The sequence below is a fragment of the Cryptosporidium muris genome, genomic scaffold (genome assembly GCF_000006515.1).
Source record: "Cryptosporidium muris RN66 scf_1106632373425 genomic scaffold, whole genome shotgun sequence".
Taxonomy (NCBI): Eukaryota; Apicomplexa; class Conoidasida; order Eucoccidiorida; family Cryptosporidiidae; genus Cryptosporidium; species Cryptosporidium muris.
This window is the reverse complement of record NW_002196577.1, coordinates 35,360-56,508: the sequence shown is the minus strand read 5'-3', so window position 1 is coordinate 56,508 and position 21,149 is coordinate 35,360. Positions and strand designations below refer to the sequence as shown.

The following is a 21,149-nucleotide window of genomic DNA, read 5'->3' as shown; positions in this document are numbered from 1 at the left end:
TTTATATATTTTCACTTTTTGACATTAATTTTACTCCTTCCAAAGTATTAATGATGTTCCAGCTAATCTCCATTGTTGGATATTTTCCCCTTTATTTGCAGGAACACTAAGCCATATCAATATTTCATCCCTAAATGAATCTTTATATACTGGTATACTTATTGTGTCATCCAAAGGATTTTGAGGTAGTAAGTTCAATTGATATTCATTATCATCTATTTTATCACTATAAATAAAATTATTTTCAGATTGTTTAACCCATTCTAGTCTAATTGGGGGAATCTCATAGGTTGCTCTATTTACACTAAGTTCAAATATTCTGGATACTGAATTCCACTCAATAGCAGTAGCTGTAATCCCTCCAATTGTAAAGCTACATTCAGAATTAGATTCAGATGCTGAATAATTATCATCAAAAACTGTAACTTTTGGAACCACATCATTGAGACTACAATCTAATAATTTTGCAGCATATTGTTTGCTAGCTGTAAAAAAGGCTTCAGGATCATAAAATCCTCCAAGCCAAACTGCTTTCATTTCTATACACTTAATTGCAGGAGTTATAGTCAAAACTATTGAAGAAAATAGTTCTAAATTTGCATCACCAGTATTTTTAATTTCATCTATAGCATTTATATCTCCACTTTTTAAAGGAATTTTTGATCTCAACTGGTATACTAATATACAGTATTGAGCTAATCTCTTAGATAAATCCGCAATCCATAAGTCTATAGAGGATGCAGGCAAGGGAAATAGATCAAACCAGACACTTGGTACTAAATCTGATTGTAGATCTAGTCCAATACCACGTAAATTATTCGTCAACTTAGATATTCCATTAAATACACTTTTTAACTCTTGTATATCTTGCCAAATTTGTTTATATCCACTTAAGCATGACCTGAATTCAGAAATATAAAATCTACTAATTGCATCTACTTGTTGAGATTCAGCTGTAAGTTTCGGAATAATTTCAAGAATACACTTTGAAAATGGTAACAAATGCTTTAAAATATTTTCAAGCTTATCTTGAACTCCAAACAGCCATGATGGTAAACCTGTTGTAGGTTGGCTAGTAAATGAGTTTTCAAGTTCACTCTCAGATAAATCTCTTGATATTTCTGATTCTTCAGAAAGATTTATATCAAAAGAACTTTCATCATAGTTCAGGTAATTCTGTTGTGAAACATCTTGAGAATTTCCAAATAATATTTGTGAATTTGGAAGCAGATCTGGTGTTTCATTTCTAGCCTTAACAATAAGCTTATGCCAATTTGTACTCATTAACAAACCTTTTTGAGCTAAAATAACATTTTCAGCTAATGGTGACAGACCAAGCCAAGTTGGTAAGTTTGTACTCGGCAGATTTTCAATCCAATCTAGATATACTTGGGGATTTTTTGCTGTATCAGGAGCAATAAGATTTGTTAAAGCTAATTTTTCAGACTTGTATAACTTAGACCAATTAGAAGTAGATGAAATAAGTTGGAAATTATCTTCAAAAGACTTTGAAGATAATATTTCACTAATAAGAATTTGCAGTATTTGTTTATCAACAACATTGTCTAGTCTTCCACCATATGACACTTGATATATAAGTTCCCTTATTGCCCCCCAAGGTATTTGTTCCGGATCGTTCATTTGTATCTCAGTTACCCATGTATTAATAATGCTAAGGGAACACTGAAGATCTGCTTCACTAAAGTTATAGAACTTTGTCCAGCCCAAAGGGCTATAACGTTTTCTTTCGAGTATAACTGCATGTAGAAATGCTACCAAAAAGTATAAACGAAGTTTAATTACTAGTAGTGGTGCAGATTGTTTAATTGATGTATTTAATAGTGCATCATCAGACTGCTGTTCCCCTTCTAAACATCTAATTGTAATTGTATTGGCCCTTTGTAAAGCTGCTTTAAGACCAACAGGAGACTCCAAAACAATTGTTGTTGATACTCTTATCAAATTCAAAGGTACTCCCAAGGCGGATTCTTTATTTGAATTCGCACACGTATTAAAAGATGCGTCATTAATTGATTTCTTACCGTAAATTTGATGCTTAGGCAACTCAGTAGACATAAACAATCTAAAGTTTTTATTTGGAGCTGATTGGCGATTCTGCAATTGCTGTTCCAATTTATCTAAAGAACCAGTAGATAAATGGATATTTTTCAATAATACCCAAGTTCCCTGTTGTATAGCTTTTGTGATTGTCTCATCAGCTTTCATTGCACTTTCTGAAGAACCTATTGCAATTGATGTAATTTTTACGTTGTTCTCCTTAGCTACTTGGGTCACAATCTGAGATGAATCAAATCCTGGGGATGTCACAAATAGTATCGGAGTAGATTCATTAACTTGACTATTTACTATGTTATTAAGTACATCTTTTGTTAGTTCATGGCTCTGAGTAAAACTTGGACCTAAAATTGAAGATATTAAAATATTAAAAGCCATTAATAGACGATCAGGACGTATTAGCTTAAGAAGTAAACAGTTTAGAATTCCCTCTTTAAATAATTGAACAGTTGATACTAAATGTTCATCAGATTTGGATTCAACTGGCCATAAGTCTTTGAAATTGCTATTTAAGAAAACTTCAGGTTCATTTGAATTTAACAACTGAATCCACTGACTTGTATTCTCGTTCATTGACTTTGGTATATTGGAAAATGACGGTAAAAATGAAATTATGTGATTGAGTTGACGTATTTGATCTCTATCTAAAGGTAATGATTTCGGAATTTCGCTCATAATTGAGTCATCTTTTAGTGTTTTCTTTTCTTCTTCTGTACCTAAGTCACTATTTTTCTTAGATGAAGTTGACAAGATTCCAAATACCTTTGTTAATATATCTATCTCTTTACCAAGAGTTTCATCTAGAGAAACTTTGTAGAAAGATTCTATATAAATCCTTAATAAATGAACACCCAAAACCATTCTGTCATTATAAAGCAAACCTTGAGAAACACGGTCAAAAGCTTCTTTCAAAAGTCTCAAAATGATCTCTTTCTGTGAGGATATATCTAGCTCGAAATCTTCAATAATAGATGTTTCTTCGGGATTTTCAATAACTTCAGATGTAGATTTTTTGTTTACTACTTCACCCTTTTCTAGAATTGTGAATAGAATTCTATAAAAAAAGTTTAGATCAAATTGATAGAATGAACAAATAGCTGGTAGATGTTGAAGTGTAAAGAATATTCTTGTAGCAATAAGAGATAGAGGTAGATAGTGACTCAGAACTTGATCAATATGTTGCATCGTAGACTCCATTTTTAGAGTCTCAGTTTGAATATCCTGAGCCTTTTTCTTTAAAACTTCAAGAGTATTGATAATATTTTCATCTTCCAGAATGTTCCCATGTACATTAGATAGAGCCAACAACAAGTTATCTTCACATTCACGGAGCTGTACACGATATTCCCCATGTAATTTTAATAGATCACTTCTTTTTTTATCAATATCTGGTCTCAAATGTTTGAGTATTAAATTTCTACATTGTTCGAATAGTGACGAGGGAGTTACCGTAAAATTTACCATCGTGACCCTACTGGTTATATCCGGACCAAATTGAATAGTAGGATCCTGTGTTGTCAAGTACATATTAAATTGAGGTGAAAAATCGACATCATTATCACCTACAGTTATCAGAGTTCGGCCTCCATGATTGTGAGTTTCCTGATTCAAAACATTGTATATTAGCGGATCTAAAGAAGAAGTTATATCTTGGATAATTAGAGAAGACCCAAATCGAAGTGCAGATTCCAGTAATTTAGGAAAGTTTGGGTCTCTAAAAGTTGTAGATTGCAATTTTGATGCTGCACTTTGACGCAATGTCACATTTGAAGTTCCACTTGAAGATCCAAATCTTGTTCCTGATCCTGAAGTTGTAACTGAAGTCTTAGCCGATTTTCCAGTTCCTGATGTAGATCCTGCTATTCCCTTGAATCCTCCTGCATTGCTAAATTCAGCCAAAAAAGAAGTTGCATGTCCTGAAGGATCAATAATTAGTGGATATCTAATGTGTCTTTTGAGTATTATAGCATTTTCTACAGACAAATCATCATTTGATAGATTGAAACTTTGCCATATGAGTCTCTCGCTAGGTTTTGAAAGAAAGTCAATAATTTTAAAGTTCGTAGCTTTTGTATGAGATAAATGATAGTCATCCATAATTCCTCTCCATATTGAAATCATTTGTGATCTCTGAATTTGATCTAAACCCCCAGCAAAGCATATGAAAGCCGAAGCAAGTAAACAATCACCCATTATATTAGACAACTCTGTCTGAAATCCTTCTTTTGTCTTACGCCACCTATCTTGTTCTGTAGTTAAATTTCCTAGAAGTTTAATGCTTCTTTCTACTTTGTTTGTAACTAATTCCTTCTCACGCTTTATAGATTGAACTTCAGATATTAACTCTGCATATTCTTTCTTATAAGTATCAATACGCTCTTGAAGTTCTTTAAGTAATTTCTGAGCTGCTGCAAGATTCTGTTCATTTTCAACTTTACTCTTTTCTAAATTACTGATTTCTTGTTTTAATGGCCCTACTTTTTCATTAATTGTTGAAAATTCAAGGATACTAGATACCCAAGATGATAAAGGACCAGCTGCATGACTAGCTCTGTTAATTTTTTCAGTATCCCACTCGGGAGTATCTAGATATTCCTTATGTAACCTTTGGATTGTCTTACTAGTTACTGCAGTACTATCAAAATTTATTACTCTACTAATAAAATCTGCACTCTTTAGGACTTTGCGACTTTCCTCCCAAACTTGTGGCTTATTAAAGTTGTTTGTTAAGAGTATAGCTACTGCATCTATTGTCATCTTAACTAAACTAGGAGGATTAGCCATTGATCTAAGCTCATCCAGATTTTTTTTAGGAATATTCGAAACGGCATTTTTTGCCTCTCTTAAAATAGGTTCAACTACTTTTAGTTGATTTTCAACTTCATTAGAACGTTCTGCAATTACAACTTGTTGCTCATCCAAAGATTTTGCCAGAACTTCTGTTGTCTTCTTTTTATCTTCAGCTTCTCCTTGTTCCTTTACCATCAAGAGCATTTTCTGCTCAGCTTCCGAATTCTTCTTGATAAGGGTTTGTTCTTTTTCTCCTAGATCCTTCTGTAAATTTGCAACTTGGATCTCAGTACTATGTAGAGTTTCTAAGCCAGAGGATAAATGTTGCTGCTGTTCCAATAATGAGTCATTCTTCTCTTTGTATAATTTCAGAATATGTTTCAAAAAATCGAAGAAGTCTCTTGGAGTTCTTTGAGATACTTGATGTGACAAGTTTAATACAGTAGAGTGATAACTGGGATTTTTTTTTCTATGGGAACTAATACTTGATTGATTATTAAATTTGTCTAATTCCGCTAAAAATAAATCTACTATACATTGTGTAATAGCAGAGATACGGTCTTCGTTATTTTCTATTGAAGGCATACAGCTTGTAGGAATTCTTTCAATAGTCAATATACTGGGATCAATGTCAATTATTGATGTTTCAGGAGTTACATCTGTATCTGTAAGTGTAGGTAATGCTGTATCTCCTAAATTAGATTCAGAATTAGGTCCAAAGTTGAGAAATGACCTAGCAATTTGATTTAAGGCTGAATTAGTTAATCTCCCCATCCAGTTTACTATACAACGATTAAACAGAGCAGGAGATAGTGATTGAGTTTCCTTAAAGTTGGGATTTGCAGGATTTAAAGTAAAAACAATGTGCAAATTCTCCTGTACAAGTTTCGTGAATTTAAGGAATAATTCATTGCTTTCATCCACAGAAATAGACACAGAAGCTCCATAAGCTGCTCTGCATTCATTTAACAATTGAGTATACTCATCTCCTTGAAATAACCCTGGTACTTCTCCAGAGGCTAATAAAGCATTCATTCTTTCAATAAATGCAGGTCCTAAAGCGTGAGATTCTTCAAATATAAACGTCAACTTCTCACCTTTAATAGCTGCTCTCTTCATTACAAGACGCAAGTCAGCTTCAAATGCAAATATGTCGTATTTACGTCCTGGTTTAATAGTAAAAACATGCAATCCATTTAACCATGATACTAAATTAGCCAACAAGGTTTTCCCACATCCTGGAGGTCCTATTAAAAGTAAATGACCAAAAGGTTGTCTTAAAACTCGATCTACTCGATTAATGTTATCTAGGAATTCATCAAATAGAACCAGTCGTGAAAATCCTTGTTCTTCATAAAAAGCGCAGAGTTTCTCTTGTAAGAATTCACAAATCGTGGATCTTGGCACTTCTTGACATACAGAAGTTACTAAACTTGTGAATAACAAAGGACGTTTTAAGTCTTCCTTTGATATATTAGGGAAGTACTTTATTATCAAGCTATTCATCATTTTTTGAGACCATTCTCTCTCAGATTCTTCAACTAGTCGATCTTGGAAAATCCTCTCTCCCTCATAAAGTACTAGTCTTAGTAGATATCTTAAATCGAATTCTTGATTCTTAGATTTAAGCTCTTTTATTTGCTCAATTAAATTGGGTGATAGAGAGGAATAGCTAATTGAAGAATAAGAGTCTCCGTGACTTTCATTCGCTGATACTTTCTCGGTCAAAGATGTTTGTCCTTTACCATGGATCCCTGAGTACAAGGAAATTTTCCATCTAGTTAAGTCTCGAGGAGAGTAAATATAATGAGATTGGAGATCCACAGTAAGTGTCTTTTCAGAAAGATCATAAATGTCTACCATTAGTGAAGTTAAAGCCTCAGAATGTTCATACAGAGTTGGGAAAGGCTTGAGAATAGCCCTATTAAAGACAGAGTATATTTGTTTAAGTGACTTTGTACCTGGGAAATCCACAAAAAGTACTGGAGAATGTCTAAGAAATCGATCAGATAGAGGATGTCTTCCAGTATCTGTTGGAGGATTACATGCCCCTACAAACTGAATTCTTTCTAGAGTCACAAAATTCCACTGCGATCCATCTTTTTTCCAATATCCATGCGACTCGACTAATTGCCTTATAAACATTATAACTCTCTGAGTACCATATTGATCAGGCTCTGGGAGATTACATTCGTCACAGAAAACAACAAGCCATTTATTTGGTACTACGGGTCTACAAATCCAGCCTTTTGGAGCTTTCACAAATTCACAGTAGTGATCTAAAGTTTTGATGAGAATTTCTGGAGTTGTAGCTGATGAAAAATTTAGGGACACAACGTCTACATCTGACATATTCCTTAGGACAGAAGATAGGGTCATAGTCTTACCACTTCCAGGAGGACCACATAGAATGGCTGGTAAATGTCCATTTATCCAAGCATGTAGAATATGATAGTGTCTTAAAGTATCAACAGTTTCTATAATAATACTAGAATCTAAAACCTGACTCAAGGATACTTCAACCACTTTTTTATCTAGATCATGTGACCAACGTTGCCAAGAGCCCGAATGCACAAGTACTCCATAATCCAATAATGAAGTATCAATATCTTCATTATTCACAAGATCTTGTGGTAAATCTGTAAATGTTACAAGTTTTGCTAGTTCTCTAGTATATGCAATTCTGTCAGCTAAATTCATACTTGATGAAAAACCCCAAATAATACTCCAAATAAGCCAATTATTGAAAAATAGAGTAGATGAAGAGATATCAAATCCAGTGTTATTTGATTCATATTGTTCCAAAATAAGTTTAACTCCATAGTTTAATAGAGAAAACATATTTCCTATCACTCTTATTCGTGTAAAGGTCATTACATGAGGGAAATTAGATGCTAGTGTCAAACATTTTGATCCAAAAAAAGTAGAAGCTCCAGTATTCCCATCTGAATCACCTTTTTTAGTTCCTATAAGTAGTGAGGACCATATTGTAAACGCCTTGTTTCTAACTAAGGTCTCTATATCCATTTCCTGAACTTGATCACCATTAGATAAAGATAGTGAATTTACAGCTGAAGTAGCAGTGGAAGAGTATCCCACTTCAGATATAGACCCAGGCACTCCAGATATTCCGAGTGCTGAAGGTGGAGATGATAAGATTTTATTATTCAAAACTGTCTTAATAGTTTTGTATAGGTAAGATTTAAAATACATTTCATCTGTTATTATATCTTCGCTAAACCAAATCATACCACAGCGTGAAACTGTAGCTAAAGTTGCAGTAGCTAGAGTATGAACTTCAAATATAATTCGAACACAATTTGGTAACTCTAAACGCTCACCATTAGGAAGTGTAAGAATTTTGTTATCATCCAATACAGAGTTTAAGTTTTCAGCCCATTCTGGGTCAACATCACCATCAAATACTATCCAATATCGTTTATTAGGGGAAGTAGAACTGTCTATCAAGGTGGAGGGGGTAGTTAAAGGTATAATGGAAGATGCTGTTCCACCTGCTCCCATTGTATCACCACTACTAATAATTTTTCTAAGTAAAGCTGTAAATATTCCATCAGTCCACTCCAGAGTTACAGGATTTAGTTTCCCAAAAAGACTTTCTTTATCAATAGTTTTAGGATCTATAACAAAAACACTACTTTTACATCCCTCTACAGCATCCATCGCATCCAGAAGGATCTGTCTAATACTACTTTTCCCTGTTCCAGTAGACCCTACAAGCATTACACCATGATTTAATTTTTGTATTTCATAAAGCTGAAGTGCTTTATCCATCCATCTTGGGCTAGGTTCTAGTGAGTTTTGGTAGCAAAAATTACAAATCTGTTCCTCCATAACAAGATCATGGACAGACTCAGTAGATACAGATGGAAATACTCCTTGAAACAAGGTTGATAATAGAGGGATATCTCTAGCTATAAGTTTAGGTAGCAAAGTGGATGATATAGAGCGGATAATTAACTGTTGCTCACTTTTTAATATATTAGAAGTCTTATCATCACTTTGATGATCATTAGGTAAAATATTTTTTTTATCCATAGTTCCCATTTCTGAATTGCATGTTTCTAGATCAGGTATTCCCCCTAATTGTCTCCTTTTTAGTTTTCCTGCAGACTTTAAAACTGATTTCATAGAGCGTAGACCAAAGTCATAATGAGGTTGGTTACTCATTTGAGATTGACAAAGTTCGAACAAAGTGACAATTTGTTTAGAAATGATGTTTCCATATTGAAATCCTTGTGCAAAAAGAGTTACTTCAGCTATTCTTTGTTTATCTGGAATAACCATAGCAATTTCTCTTAATAAGTGTTTAAGATTATCTGGGAGTTCAGATCTTCCGGCATATCCTGGGTTCATTGTTACAAAAATCCCAACATCAGGACTCATTGGAACTACTTTATTAAGTAATTCAACTGTATTGCTTTGCCTAGAAAGAGCTGTCTGAATTGTCAGAATCTGTTCAGAAACAGCTGAAAGAATTCTTGCTTGTAGTCTATTAAATTCATCAAAACATCCCCAGGCTCCTACTTGGCATAACCCAACAAAGATTCTGCCCATAGCTGTAAAGTCGAATCTTTCATCGCAGTTAAATACTAGAACAAAACGTCCCATTTGATTTCCTAGTGCTTTTACCGTTTCAGTTTTTCCTGTACCAGCAGGACCAAATGGGTTGCCTCCTAAGCGCATATCTAAGGCTTGAGTTAAAGTTAAATATGTCCTATCTGTTAAGGGAGTTTGAACTAGTTTCTCAGGAATACCTAAGTACTCATAACCATAGAGAAATGTTGCATTTGATATACTAACAACAATTAAGGAATTGCTAGAGGTATCATTACTGTTTGAGTTATCATAGTTAATTAAGGTGTTAGCTAGACTTTTCTTGTCTGTAGAGGTGCTGTCTAAACCTTCTATTCGTCTAGAATACATTCTCATATACTGTAACCAATGAAAACTTTGAGGGCTATCAACTCCCACAGAACTTAGGTAAATTAAAACATCTCGTTGATGCACAAATTCTACAATCATTTCATTGTATTTTGTTTTTTCACTATTAGATTCATCAAACTTGCTAACTATATTTGTCAAGGCTGAGAGAATAGCTTGAATCATTTCTAAAAGTTGTTTGGTACTTTTTAATACAAAACTTTCTTCAGTCCTTTGAGTCCACCAAGTTATCCAAGCTACTAGCAAAACTTGAGCTGGGAATTTTGAAAAGATTTTTGATAGTTTCATATTCAAGGTCTCATTCTCATCCTTAATGGGACATGGAAATTCCTGAGAAATCTCACTCACAGCTTGTCTCATAAGATCTTTTAGTGTATCTTGCATTGCTACGACAACATTATTTAACCAGTCAACCAGGGAAGTATCACTATAAATATTAATGGGTTTCTTAAAGCTTATTTTTTCCCCTTCCTTAGAAAACATTCCAGTTATTATACACTCAATTACTCTGAACTGTTTAAAAGCTGAATTATCTGAATTAGTTTCCATGTTATTTTCGCTCCCCTTAATAGAGAATTCAAGATAAGAAATACCTGCAAAAATTTTACTAAAGTGTCTCTGAGCCACTGTAACATCCTTTCCATTTCCAATCATCTCTAGTAAGTCTTCATCTCCAATAAAGTAAAAGCGTGGAAACATACTTCGTTGTTTTTCTAAATACTCCCCTAAAGCTTTTTGAATCTTGTTTAAATAGTCTGACACTCTTTCCAGAGACTTCACTAATCCTTCAAAGGATAAAATATCCAGAACTTTAGGTTTACTTAATGATCTTTTCAATATTACTTGAACTTCATGATCTACAGTATGAAATCGGTTATACTCCTGTGGCAGAAGGTTGGCAATATCTGTACTAGCTATGAATATTCCTTGTAAATATATCCAGCGTCTTTGAGTTTCCATCCACAAATCAATTATCGATCTTAATCTCGTTAACTTCTCAACCCAAGTTTGACTTTCTTCTCGAAAGATCTCATAATAAGGTGAAAGGGCCATATTTTGAAGAGCACTTAAGTGATCGTCTATAAGGGATAATATGACATCCCAATTCTTGACAACTTTTATAGATGCGTTAGAAGGTAGAGTGGTAAACTCTACTTCTAAAGAAGTCCAAATTTCCTTAATATTTAATAAATAAGTTTCCAAAGTATGTTCACCTTGAGCTTTGATAATTATTTCTGTTATTACAGCTCCTGAAGTATCAAAATCTATGCTCCATACATCTCCCAAAGTTAATGTAGATAAAATTGATGCTGAGAGTATTGAGGAACTGTTACTAGAAGAAAGTGCAATAATTTTGTTTCCAGAAGCTGATCCTGGAGATACAATTGAAATGGATGAATCTACTGAAATATTGGAAGGTGCAGATGTTAAAATAGATTTTCCAGAAGCTCCTTGAACTCCTCTAGTTGCTTTAAAGCTTCCATCTAAAACACTAACCCTTGTCTTTTTATCTTGCCATTTAACTTTGCTAAGAAGAATTCTCCAGTGTCTTTCCTTGAAAAAATCAACCTTGAGTTTTGTAATATATAACATATACTTCATATAATCTTTCACATCCATTTCCAATTGATCAAAAGCATCATATTGTCGATATTTGATAGGTATTGACTTTATATTTGTTAATAGTTCTTCTAAATTAGATTTTAGAGTTTTTGGGTTAACACTAACCCAAAGAGTACTTTTAAGCCCATTGATAGTAGTAAAGAATATATTCAGTTGACTCCAGATATCTTTGAAATCTTTAAAGTCCTTAATTGCAACTTCAAATGTATCTCCTGTTATCTTTTTAAGTTCAGAGTCTATCCAATTTGAATCGAATTTAAAGGCCCTGAAAATTAAACGATATGAATCTACATCTTTATGGACAGTATTCACCTTTTTTTCTATAAGAGTAATTTGATCCAATATTATAGATGGATCTTTAACAAACGTAATACTTCGAAGTTGAGTCCACTCATTTAGTAAATTTTGATAGGTTTGGAATACGAGCTGTACTGTCATCTTAAGGTAAGTCTCAATCTTACGTCTATTTGGCTGTATAACAATACTAAAGCAGTGATCCAGGCGTTGGTGGGTGTTTTCATATTCACCCTCAAACTGTTCAGCCCAAATCCAATCATTTGGAAAGGTGAAACGTTGAACTTCCAGAAATTTTTGCCCATCTAGTAGCAGTGGTAAATCACTACCTAGCTTTGCATCAAATTCCTGAGCTGAGATAATCTTAGAGCTTAATTCCACCAATGTTGAATGTAAAGAATTTCCATTATTTGGTAAATTGACCATTATAGAACCTTCAGCTAGAATTTGATTTGTATTTAATGTAATAGAGAATAGATTTGAAGAATTTTTGTCTATCCATGATAACCATTCAGGTAGAAAAGGTTCTAGCTTGTTCAGCATAAGTTTGATGCTATTAATAGAAGTCCAATAATTGGATAGTTGTTCATTAAGCTTAGTTGCATAAAGATGTAATACTTCCCTAGCTAAGCTGTCATACTTGTTAGTTATTTTAGCCTGAACAGAAGAGACTTCAAGACCTATTTTGGGGCTAAACCACTTCAAATCGTCACTCATGTTAAATGTTGATCTTAAATTTCTCATGTCCCTCAATAATAGTTGCCATTGGCTCAAATTAATCAATTGGTTTGTTACGCTGTTCAATTCAACAGTCCATAAAGCCTCAAACTGACGCCAATGATCTATTGAGTTATCAACAGAAACAAATAAATGGTCTAAAGTTTCGTAGCTCCACTCAATAAGAGATTCTGGCAGCAACAAAATTAAGTGTCGATATGTATTATCTATGGGAACTTTCTCAACAGCTCCTATATCAGTAGAGCTAACCCATGGATGAACTGTATCAGATATAGTAGTTGAATCAGATTTCACTACAGGAGACTGCACAGCTGACTTCAGTTCCTCTATATTAGATGCTACTTCCATCTTCTTTAATCCTATCTTTAATTGTTGAGCAAAAGGGGAGTTAGGTGAAATACTTACTACATCAATAATTCGTCTCAAACTAGTAAGCTGAGCTAAAGCTTGATGGAATCTTTGGAGCCAGTAAGATTTTAAATCATCTAATGAAGGATTTAAAGTGATTTTTTGATCTACTAATTGAAGAGTAATCACCGTTTGAGGAAGGTCCAAAAGAAGATTTGAGGATGTGGGTATAGTCAAATTATTTCCAGTAGATAAGTTTCCTCCAGTGTTTGAACTTACTGTAGGTCCCCCAGATATTTGCAATCCTGCAAACTGTTGTATCCAGAGAGTTATAAATCCCTTTAGTTTTGGAAGTAAATAAGATTGAATTACCTGATCCCAGTAAAACAGATAGTCTATTCGATATGCTAATAAAAGTTCTTGCAGACTATCACTAATACTATAAATTTTGTTCATATGTTTAACTAGTTCATCAAATCCATTGTAAATTGGAATATTTTGTATCTGATCAATAAGAGTCGAGAGTTCCTCATCTATAGCTAAAACAGTTTCAAATCTAGCTTCTAGAATATCCACAGAATCATTAAATTTTCCAATGAAAGCATCCAAATGATCTGAGGACCACTTGAGAGTTAAACCATCTTGAATAACATTATAAACATCGTTTCTATAAGGAGTTAACAAAGGTGAAATTCGTTTTCCAGGTTCCATTTCCAAGAAAGTTGAAATTCTCATCCAATTCATGCACAAAGAGTTTAAACGAGTAATATAGGGATATAGAAGTTTTAGCTCATCAGACAAAACTTTAACACTATAAGGGACTCTATAGGAATAGGACTGAATAATTCTTAGATCCTTAAAAAGTGATAGAATATTAGGATCTATAGTAGTAACCAAAATTGAATTTGAAATAGTGGCATTGTAATTCTTTTGTAAACCGAAAACTGGTTTGTTCAAGTCATAGGTAACTTTGTCATCCTTTCTGCGCTGTAGCCAGTAATCTACAATTTTGCTGGGATGAATCTTTGAGGTAATTTGATCTCCATCACTTTTCACTTTATGTCCCTGAGCCTCAAATTCCCAGTTAGAACCAAATATGCTCTCCAATTTTTGATAAATGTTTTGAATCCTGTCCTGCAGTAAATGTGACCATATTAAAGTGCCACCAACATTAGGAATATCGCGTAAATATGAGAATTGAGACGCTGCATTTGACTGATAAGGATTTTGATAGCGAGTTTGCAGAAGTTTAAAATCAGCTTCGACCTTTTCTAGTAGAATATTTTGGTACTCCTCTACAGCATTTCGAATTCTTGGTCTGAAAAAGAGAACATTATAACGCCCTAAAATATGAAACATATCCAAAGTATTGCTTGCATTATTAAGTTGTTCTCGAAGTTGCTTTATTAGTAGAGTTTCAGAAGCATCCATTTTATTATTGTAAGCTTGTTTCCCAGCCTCCCAAGTTTCAAGTCCAATAGAGGAGAGATCCAGTATATTTATGTTAGCTACACAAGCATAAGCCTGTTCTAAATCTTTTTTAGCTAATGTCTGAAGCATATCCATTCCTCCCCTAGTAGAAGCTGTTGTTTCATTCCTTGTATCTCCAGATCGACTTGTTAAGAGCTCAACAAGAGTATCTTTAAGTTTCTGATGCTGTTTACGAAAAGCAACAATATCATTTAAACGTTGAATCAAGGGTATATGATTAAAATCTAGTTTAGGGTGTGCACGTTCAGATAAACCTCTCTTCTTAATTAGATCTCGAATAATTTCCTTTAGTAGACGCCACTCATCTTCCCATGTTTGGGCCAGTTCATTGCATCCATTTACAAGATGTTCAAAAAGTGGATATTCAAGGTTCATAAGTGACACTTTACTAGGAGTATTCTGAAGTACCTTATATAGTTGCCTAGTCATATCTGCAGAATATACTTCAACAAGCTGAAATACTCTGGAAATTGGATAAGCAGCTACAGCTTTAATCTTTCTTATATGCTGAAAAAAAAGATGAACTGCAGATATTATCTCATCTACTGTTGATGCAACAAGCAAGTCATTTATAGGTAAGTCGTGAATTAGGGAATTCACACTTTGAACTCTTTCTAGAGTTTGTTTAAGACCCGTATCAACTTCCAAAGATATTGCTGCTAGAAATTTTTTGGTCTGTCTTAGAACAGCTAAACTCCATTCCACCTCTACGCTTTGAATTTGCTGCATTATCTGTTGTAAGCTCCTCTCATAGGAGGACCAAAACTTAACTTCTGATGTTACACTTAAACCAATATCACGTTGGAACCTTGCAAGAGATTGGATATCTCGAATCCACTGAGTTAAAGACATCTGTAAACCAGATAAAAATGTTTGATCATCTGCAATCCCATCCATATTTATTTGACGACCGGAATTCTTATACTCTTTTGCATATTCATAAACTCTAGAATCTAAAACTAAACGAACCATCGGAACCATGCTATCATCCTGACCCTGTTGTAAAGCTATGCATAATTCGTTAACTTTTCTCTGAATATTATCCAAACCTAGATATGCCCCTGAAGAGCCAGATATATTAGTTAAGTTAGAATCAACTCCATCAATACCTTCTGTGGAATCATTTAATGAAGAAGAGTTTTTTACATTACCTAAGACTCCCAATAAGGGAGTAAATGCATATTGCAGATACTGATTTAAAACTTCATATGGGGTAAACTTTGAGTCCACAAATCCCAACTGGATACACTGAAGGCTTGAAGCTATTGTTCTAGTACTTTTTATTGGAGTATGTTTTCTATCATCATCTCTTTTCAGTGATTCACTTAAATTACCATGATCTCGATCTGCGCTTGTAGTTATTATTCCATCTTCAGACACTGCAAACCCGAGATTCTTAACAAAGACCATTAAAGATGCCTTTAAACATCTTGCTGTCATACTAGTTTCTATAAATAGTTCATATTGTGACCAGGTATTTCCATATTCCAATCCACTCCCATCAGATGAGAGTGATCTAGATACTTCTTCCTGGTTATCACTTAGTTCTACACCCTGAGCTGGATTTCCTTCTACAGGCTCCTTGCCTACTATCAAACAGTGAATATCAGTATCACGTAAAAACCTCTTCAGAGAATCATCACCATGACTTGTAAGTAAAGATGTTAATTGCTGTCTTGAACAATCTAGTACAGAAGGTACTACTTCTAACAAGAAATTTATTAGTGCTGTCTTTATTCTTTGACTCATTAGTCAAAGAATTTATATCATCTAGTACTTTTAAAAGTTTTGCAGACGTTTATACTATTTTATTTAATCCCCACTTTATATTGTTAGACCCCGATATAAGAAAGGTATCGATTGTATTACTCCTTGGCGGGATATGAAATGTGATGTTACTATTTGTAGTTCTTTATGCATGCCCCTTAGTCCAACTTAAATATATTTAGAGAGGCTAAAATACGCCTAAATAAACGACTATAATATAACACTATACTATGATCTAAAATATTTATTTAGTTAAGATGCATACATTCAGTTCTCGCATTTTATAAGGTGTACTAATACTTAGGACGGTTTAAAACTCGAAAAGTAAAAGTTTGATGTGATATACTTAAAATTCCTTACATTTTCTTTCCTCTAAAAATAATGGGATCTTACAAAAAACCTAGATCATTAGAAAATATAAATTCAAAGTAATTACCCCAACTTCTGTGCCGGAGTACAGTAAAAGTCAGAAATTTTCATATTTGGTGCAAATTTGTGTATCTGCTTAGTTTAGCAATAAGTACCAGTGAAGATATGCTTACTAATAATATGCATGCCTTGAGGAATATCTTTATTCTATTCCCCTATTAATACCTATTTTATTAAAAAGATCAAACTAAACAATACATGGACGTTGCATTTTACAAATAGGGAGAAAATGAACATTAGGAGTATAATTAAACTCTGGACCAATATTAATTACTGCAGTTGCCCCCATATATAGAGAAAGGGCTGGGTGATAAAAACCTGCAGGAATATCAGTATAATTAGTTTCCAGGACTTTTCCATTCACAGAAAATTGTACTTTTGAACCTAAATATTAGCAAAATTTGTTTGTAAAAAAATCAAAAATAAGAATTTCTTTTTGTAAAATACCTACCTTTATCAATAATTATTGGTGGCAGCTTATCGGGATTGCATAAAAGACCCATTTCAACAAAAGGATGAAGTTCAGGCCTTGTTAAAGGATCAGGCAAATCATAAGAAGTATTGTTTAAAGTAATAAAGCATCCAACTATATCTCCTGTGTTTAATGGCTTGTAATTAGGCAAACACCGTTTTTTGCCATTATTGAAACAGCTGCAGTCTGAACTACTCAGTGAAAATCCAAAAGAATTAGTACCTACTGGAACATCGTATCTACTATATCTGCAAGACCATCCAACCCTATTTAATAGAAATAAAATGAAACGTACATTTAATGTCGTAGTTTAGCATTTTTATTAAGAAGGAAAAGTAAGAAATAGCTTATTGTAATTCCTATACTTACCTAATACTAGGTTTACAAGTTTTGGTCACACTCATTGGATATCCAAGAAATGGTTCTAATTCGACAGGATTACCTATAGTTATCTCAAAATACCATGATCCAGAACTAGATCCATGAGATAATAGAACACTACTCCATCCTTTATACCCCTTTGCAACGAATCTATCCTCTGACAATTCAATAAATGAGTCTTTATATCTAACAGAAAATACTGGAAATGACTTATTGTCTACTTTACTCTTTTTAATGCTCCCTTTTCTTATCTTTTTAAATTGAGAATAAAATACTGGTTCCCTTACAAATCCCACGTTGTTGGATAAACTAAGAAATCTATTCTTTATCTCAGTATTTCGTTTGTTTACCTTCAGATATTATTAAAAATATATAGGAAAATGTCATTATATTTGATAGTTAACGCACCTCTTCCATAATTTCCTTTTGCTATTCAGTATTAAATACGATATGAATATCCCAGTTAATGGCTATTGGCGCAGCACTGTAGTATACTATAAGTAGAAAGATAAAGTCCAGTAAAATAATATGGGCAAAATACACTCCAAGACAAATAAATGCTACGACAATAGTTTTCTGTTAACTAAATTACTTTAAAATGGTATTTAGACAAGATATATGTATTCAAAACTTGCTTAAAAAAAAGAACCTCTTTAAATTAAAGGAAATAGTAATAGTTCTAGGAAATTTTTTAGTAATAAAAGCAAAAAAAAGATCCTAATAATACATATCAAAATAATTAAATTAAAGTAAGAAATTTGTTGAATTTGGAAATAGTATAAGTTTAAATATAGCACTATTAGCGCCATGTTCCCAAAAGTAAATTTTTGACCTCTAACATTTCTACCTTTTGACTCTCTCTTACTAAAAAAAAATAAATAATGAAACCTACCATAGAAAATATACCTATTACTGTCGAAGGTCAAATAGATATTCTTTTAAAACTAATAGAGCAATATGCACCTATTTTGGCTCCTAGTCCAAAGATTTGTAAAATTGATTATACTAAACTTAGTAAATTATCAAATAATCCATCTAACGTAAGTTAATTAAAGATGAGTAAATCCAAATTATTTGAAAATTCAAGCTTAACTTTTATTTGATTTCCTCAATAACAATATTAATGACTAAAAATTGTGTTTTATAAAAGAAGTGTTGCAGTAGATGTAATAAAACCTTCGACTCATTTTATTTATGGCCTGAATTAGATATTAACCCTTTTAACAAGCAAATCACTATATTGAGTGTACAGGTAGGTCTTATATATTATTGGAGTCTTTATAGAGACTTTACTATTAACAAGCTGTCATTTATACCTTTTATTTTTAGGATGTTTGTACTTTATGCCTTAATATATTGGATTTAAATACTCTAGTCAACTCGCTATTAAGAGATGACACATCATTATATACTCATTTTCTTCAAGTAAATGGTATAGATCCACTAAATCAAATGAACTTCCAACATTGTATAACAATTGTAATGAATATTCAGGCATTATCTAGGTAAGCTAACAAACGAAGAAATATATAGCCACTAAAGGCAGTTCTTTTAGAGCTTTGATTTAATTAACTTTTATTCATATATACTTATCTTTTCTTTAATTGGGAATTTCAGAGAAATAAATTGGAATATTATTGATAAGTCTGGTTTATTCCTTCTTAAAGTATAGTATATACTGTAAATATATATAATAACAATTTTCTATTCATCCCATATGGTTACTTCTTAATTTTTACAATTATTGATTTACTTATAGCATTATTTATTTTGATTTTTTTTTTTTTTTGAGTTACCATGCAAAACAAAGCTGCACAATATTGTCCCTGTAACGCGCTTCGTGTGTATATTCAATCTTTCCATTTAGAACTGAAAATATAACACTTTACAACACGAATTAATCCAGAAATTTGATGAAGTGTTACTAATAGTTCAAACAAAATATATTTATAATTTCTTTGTTTCCTTTGTAAGAATGCTGAATAATGTCATTTTCTTTTTATTTCTCTGGGTGATTGGCATACAAGCTGAAGAGGAAGTAAAAAGTCACTTAAATTTATACATATGCGACATTTTAGCAACATATCCTCATATACATGAGCATAAAACTAGAAATAATGGGTATTTAGATCCTTCATTCGTGGTTAATAAATATCCATTTACCCAAGGTTTGTTATTTTTGAATTCTAGTGTATTAATAGAAAGTGCTGGTTTGTATGGAGGTAGTTTTATTAGAACATTAGAATTTCCAAGTATGAAATATATTGACCATAGATTGCTATTTTCTGAGTTTTGGGGTGAAGGAGCTGCTATTTTAAATAATATACTTTATCAATTGACTTGGAGATCTGGTATTTTAATTGCATACAATACTACCAATTTATCTATTCTTAAATATTATAAAATCCCATTTGTTGGATGGGGTTTAACATCAGATGGAACTTCAAGATTATGGGCAACATCAGGCGACTCTAAATTATTTGAATTATCTATCCCACCATTAGATTCAAATTATAATTTAATTAGTATCAAAAGAAGGATTGATTTGAATTGCATGGGCCAGCCATTAAATAATTTAAATGAACTTGAATACGTTGCAGAAACGAATACAATATGGGGCAATATATTTGAATCTTCTCTAATCGTAGAAATTGATCCAGAAACTGGAAATTGTAAATCCTTGGCAAATTTAAGTTCAATCTATAATCCAAGGAAAAGTTCACTTTTACATCACACTGACATTTTCAATGATGTTCTAAATGGTATTGCATATCATCCCATTTTAGAATCTTATAGAAACAACTCCACTTTTCCTAGTAAAAAATTACCAATATTTCTAGTTACTGGTAAAAGATGGCCGAGGATGTATGTTGTTCAATTAAAGAAAATAAATTACAATATTCAAAATCTAAATTGGCAAACGCTTCCACAAATTCAAGAATTTTATCAAAATCCACTAATAAAACGTGAAAATTATGGAAATCACTTTTATTCATAGTATTTTTGGTAGAAATACTTTTTTTTAGCTATAAAATAATAAATTTTATTTCAGCTTCTGTTCACCAAACTTTTTTCATTTCATATACTTGAGGTTTAGTAGCTGAAACAATACTTGATAAACTTAACGTTAATTGAATAATTTGATCGCACAATAAATCGTACGATGGATTAGTAATAAATTTTATAGCTTTAGGAACAATGTCAATCTCTTCATTAGCTTCAAAAACATTGAATATTGCATCTTTGTCCCACTGACTATCACCAATACTTATAATATTTTTTTTCCCATGAACAATGGCTGAAAAGTACTTGATTACACTTGTGAATGCTCTATATTTCCAGAATACCACATCATTTACCTTATTTGTTGAGAACTGTCTTGCTGAGCAAATAGGCACCTTTTTAAGGAGTGGTAATATGTGTTTTAGATGTAATTCAGCTGTTTGGTACACCCAATTAGGTGAAGCATTTGTTATAATCACAACCTTTCCTAATTCAAGAGATTTTTGTAGAAATTGAGCTACCAGTACCCCATATGAATTATCTAAAAGGTTCACTTGTCTATTTTCATATAGCCAAGATGTAGGAAGTAGTGTGTCATCCCAATCAATTATAATTAGAGTACTATCTGGTTTTGTAAACTCACAAAGACTCTTACGCACCCTTCTACTAAATAACTTAATATATTTGTTAGTTATTAACATCTAATCATCTAAGTGATTCTGTTTATTTTGAATTTCAAGTATGAATGTTCATAGATTTTTTCCAGAAAAGTGAA

At 32.7% G+C, this 21,149-nt stretch overlaps 5 protein-coding genes across 5 annotated transcripts, besides 3 other annotated features; 2 read left to right on the top strand and 3 right to left on the bottom strand.

Annotated features, from left to right (window-relative positions):
* Window positions 1–12: part of a sequence feature (AT_rich) that runs on past the window's edge.
* Window positions 13–30: 18 nt separating this feature from the next.
* Window positions 31–16,071, bottom strand: CMU_035460 (dynein heavy chain family protein; the record flags this gene model as incomplete). Its single annotated transcript, XM_002141687.1, has 1 exon — window positions 31–16,071. The coding sequence occupies one exon, from the start codon at window positions 16,069–16,071 to the stop codon at window positions 31–33; it is 16,041 nt and encodes a 5,346-aa protein (XP_002141723.1).
* A 634-nt stretch (window positions 16,072–16,705) lies between these two features.
* Window positions 16,706–17,788, bottom strand: CMU_035450 (SPRY domain-containing protein; the record flags this gene model as incomplete). Its single annotated transcript, XM_002141686.1, has 4 exons — window positions 16,706–16,902; window positions 16,970–17,256; window positions 17,360–17,721; window positions 17,780–17,788. The coding sequence occupies 4 exons, from the start codon at window positions 17,786–17,788 to the stop codon at window positions 16,706–16,708; spliced, it is 855 nt and encodes a 284-aa protein (XP_002141722.1).
* Window positions 17,789–18,252: 464 nt separating this feature from the next.
* Window positions 18,253–18,880, top strand: CMU_035440 (uncharacterized protein; the record flags this gene model as incomplete). The annotated part of the gene is made up of 2 exons (XM_002141685.1): window positions 18,253–18,411; window positions 18,701–18,880. The coding sequence occupies 2 exons, from the start codon at window positions 18,253–18,255 to the stop codon at window positions 18,878–18,880; spliced, it is 339 nt and encodes a 112-aa protein (XP_002141721.1).
* Window positions 18,881–19,131: 251 nt separating this feature from the next.
* Window positions 19,132–19,160: a sequence feature (AT_rich).
* A 186-nt stretch (window positions 19,161–19,346) lies between these two features.
* Window positions 19,347–20,369, top strand: CMU_035430 (glutamine cyclotransferase family protein; the record flags this gene model as incomplete). Its single annotated transcript, XM_002141684.1, has 1 exon — window positions 19,347–20,369. The coding sequence occupies one exon, from the start codon at window positions 19,347–19,349 to the stop codon at window positions 20,367–20,369; it is 1,023 nt and encodes a 340-aa protein (XP_002141720.1).
* A 29-nt stretch (window positions 20,370–20,398) lies between these two features.
* Window positions 20,399–20,420: a sequence feature (AT_rich).
* A 10-nt stretch (window positions 20,421–20,430) lies between these two features.
* CMU_035420 (uncharacterized protein) lies at window positions 20,431–21,075 on the bottom strand (the record flags this gene model as incomplete). Its single annotated transcript, XM_002141683.1, has 1 exon — window positions 20,431–21,075. The coding sequence occupies one exon, from the start codon at window positions 21,073–21,075 to the stop codon at window positions 20,431–20,433; it is 645 nt and encodes a 214-aa protein (XP_002141719.1).
* Window positions 21,076–21,149: the final 74 nt, after the last annotated feature.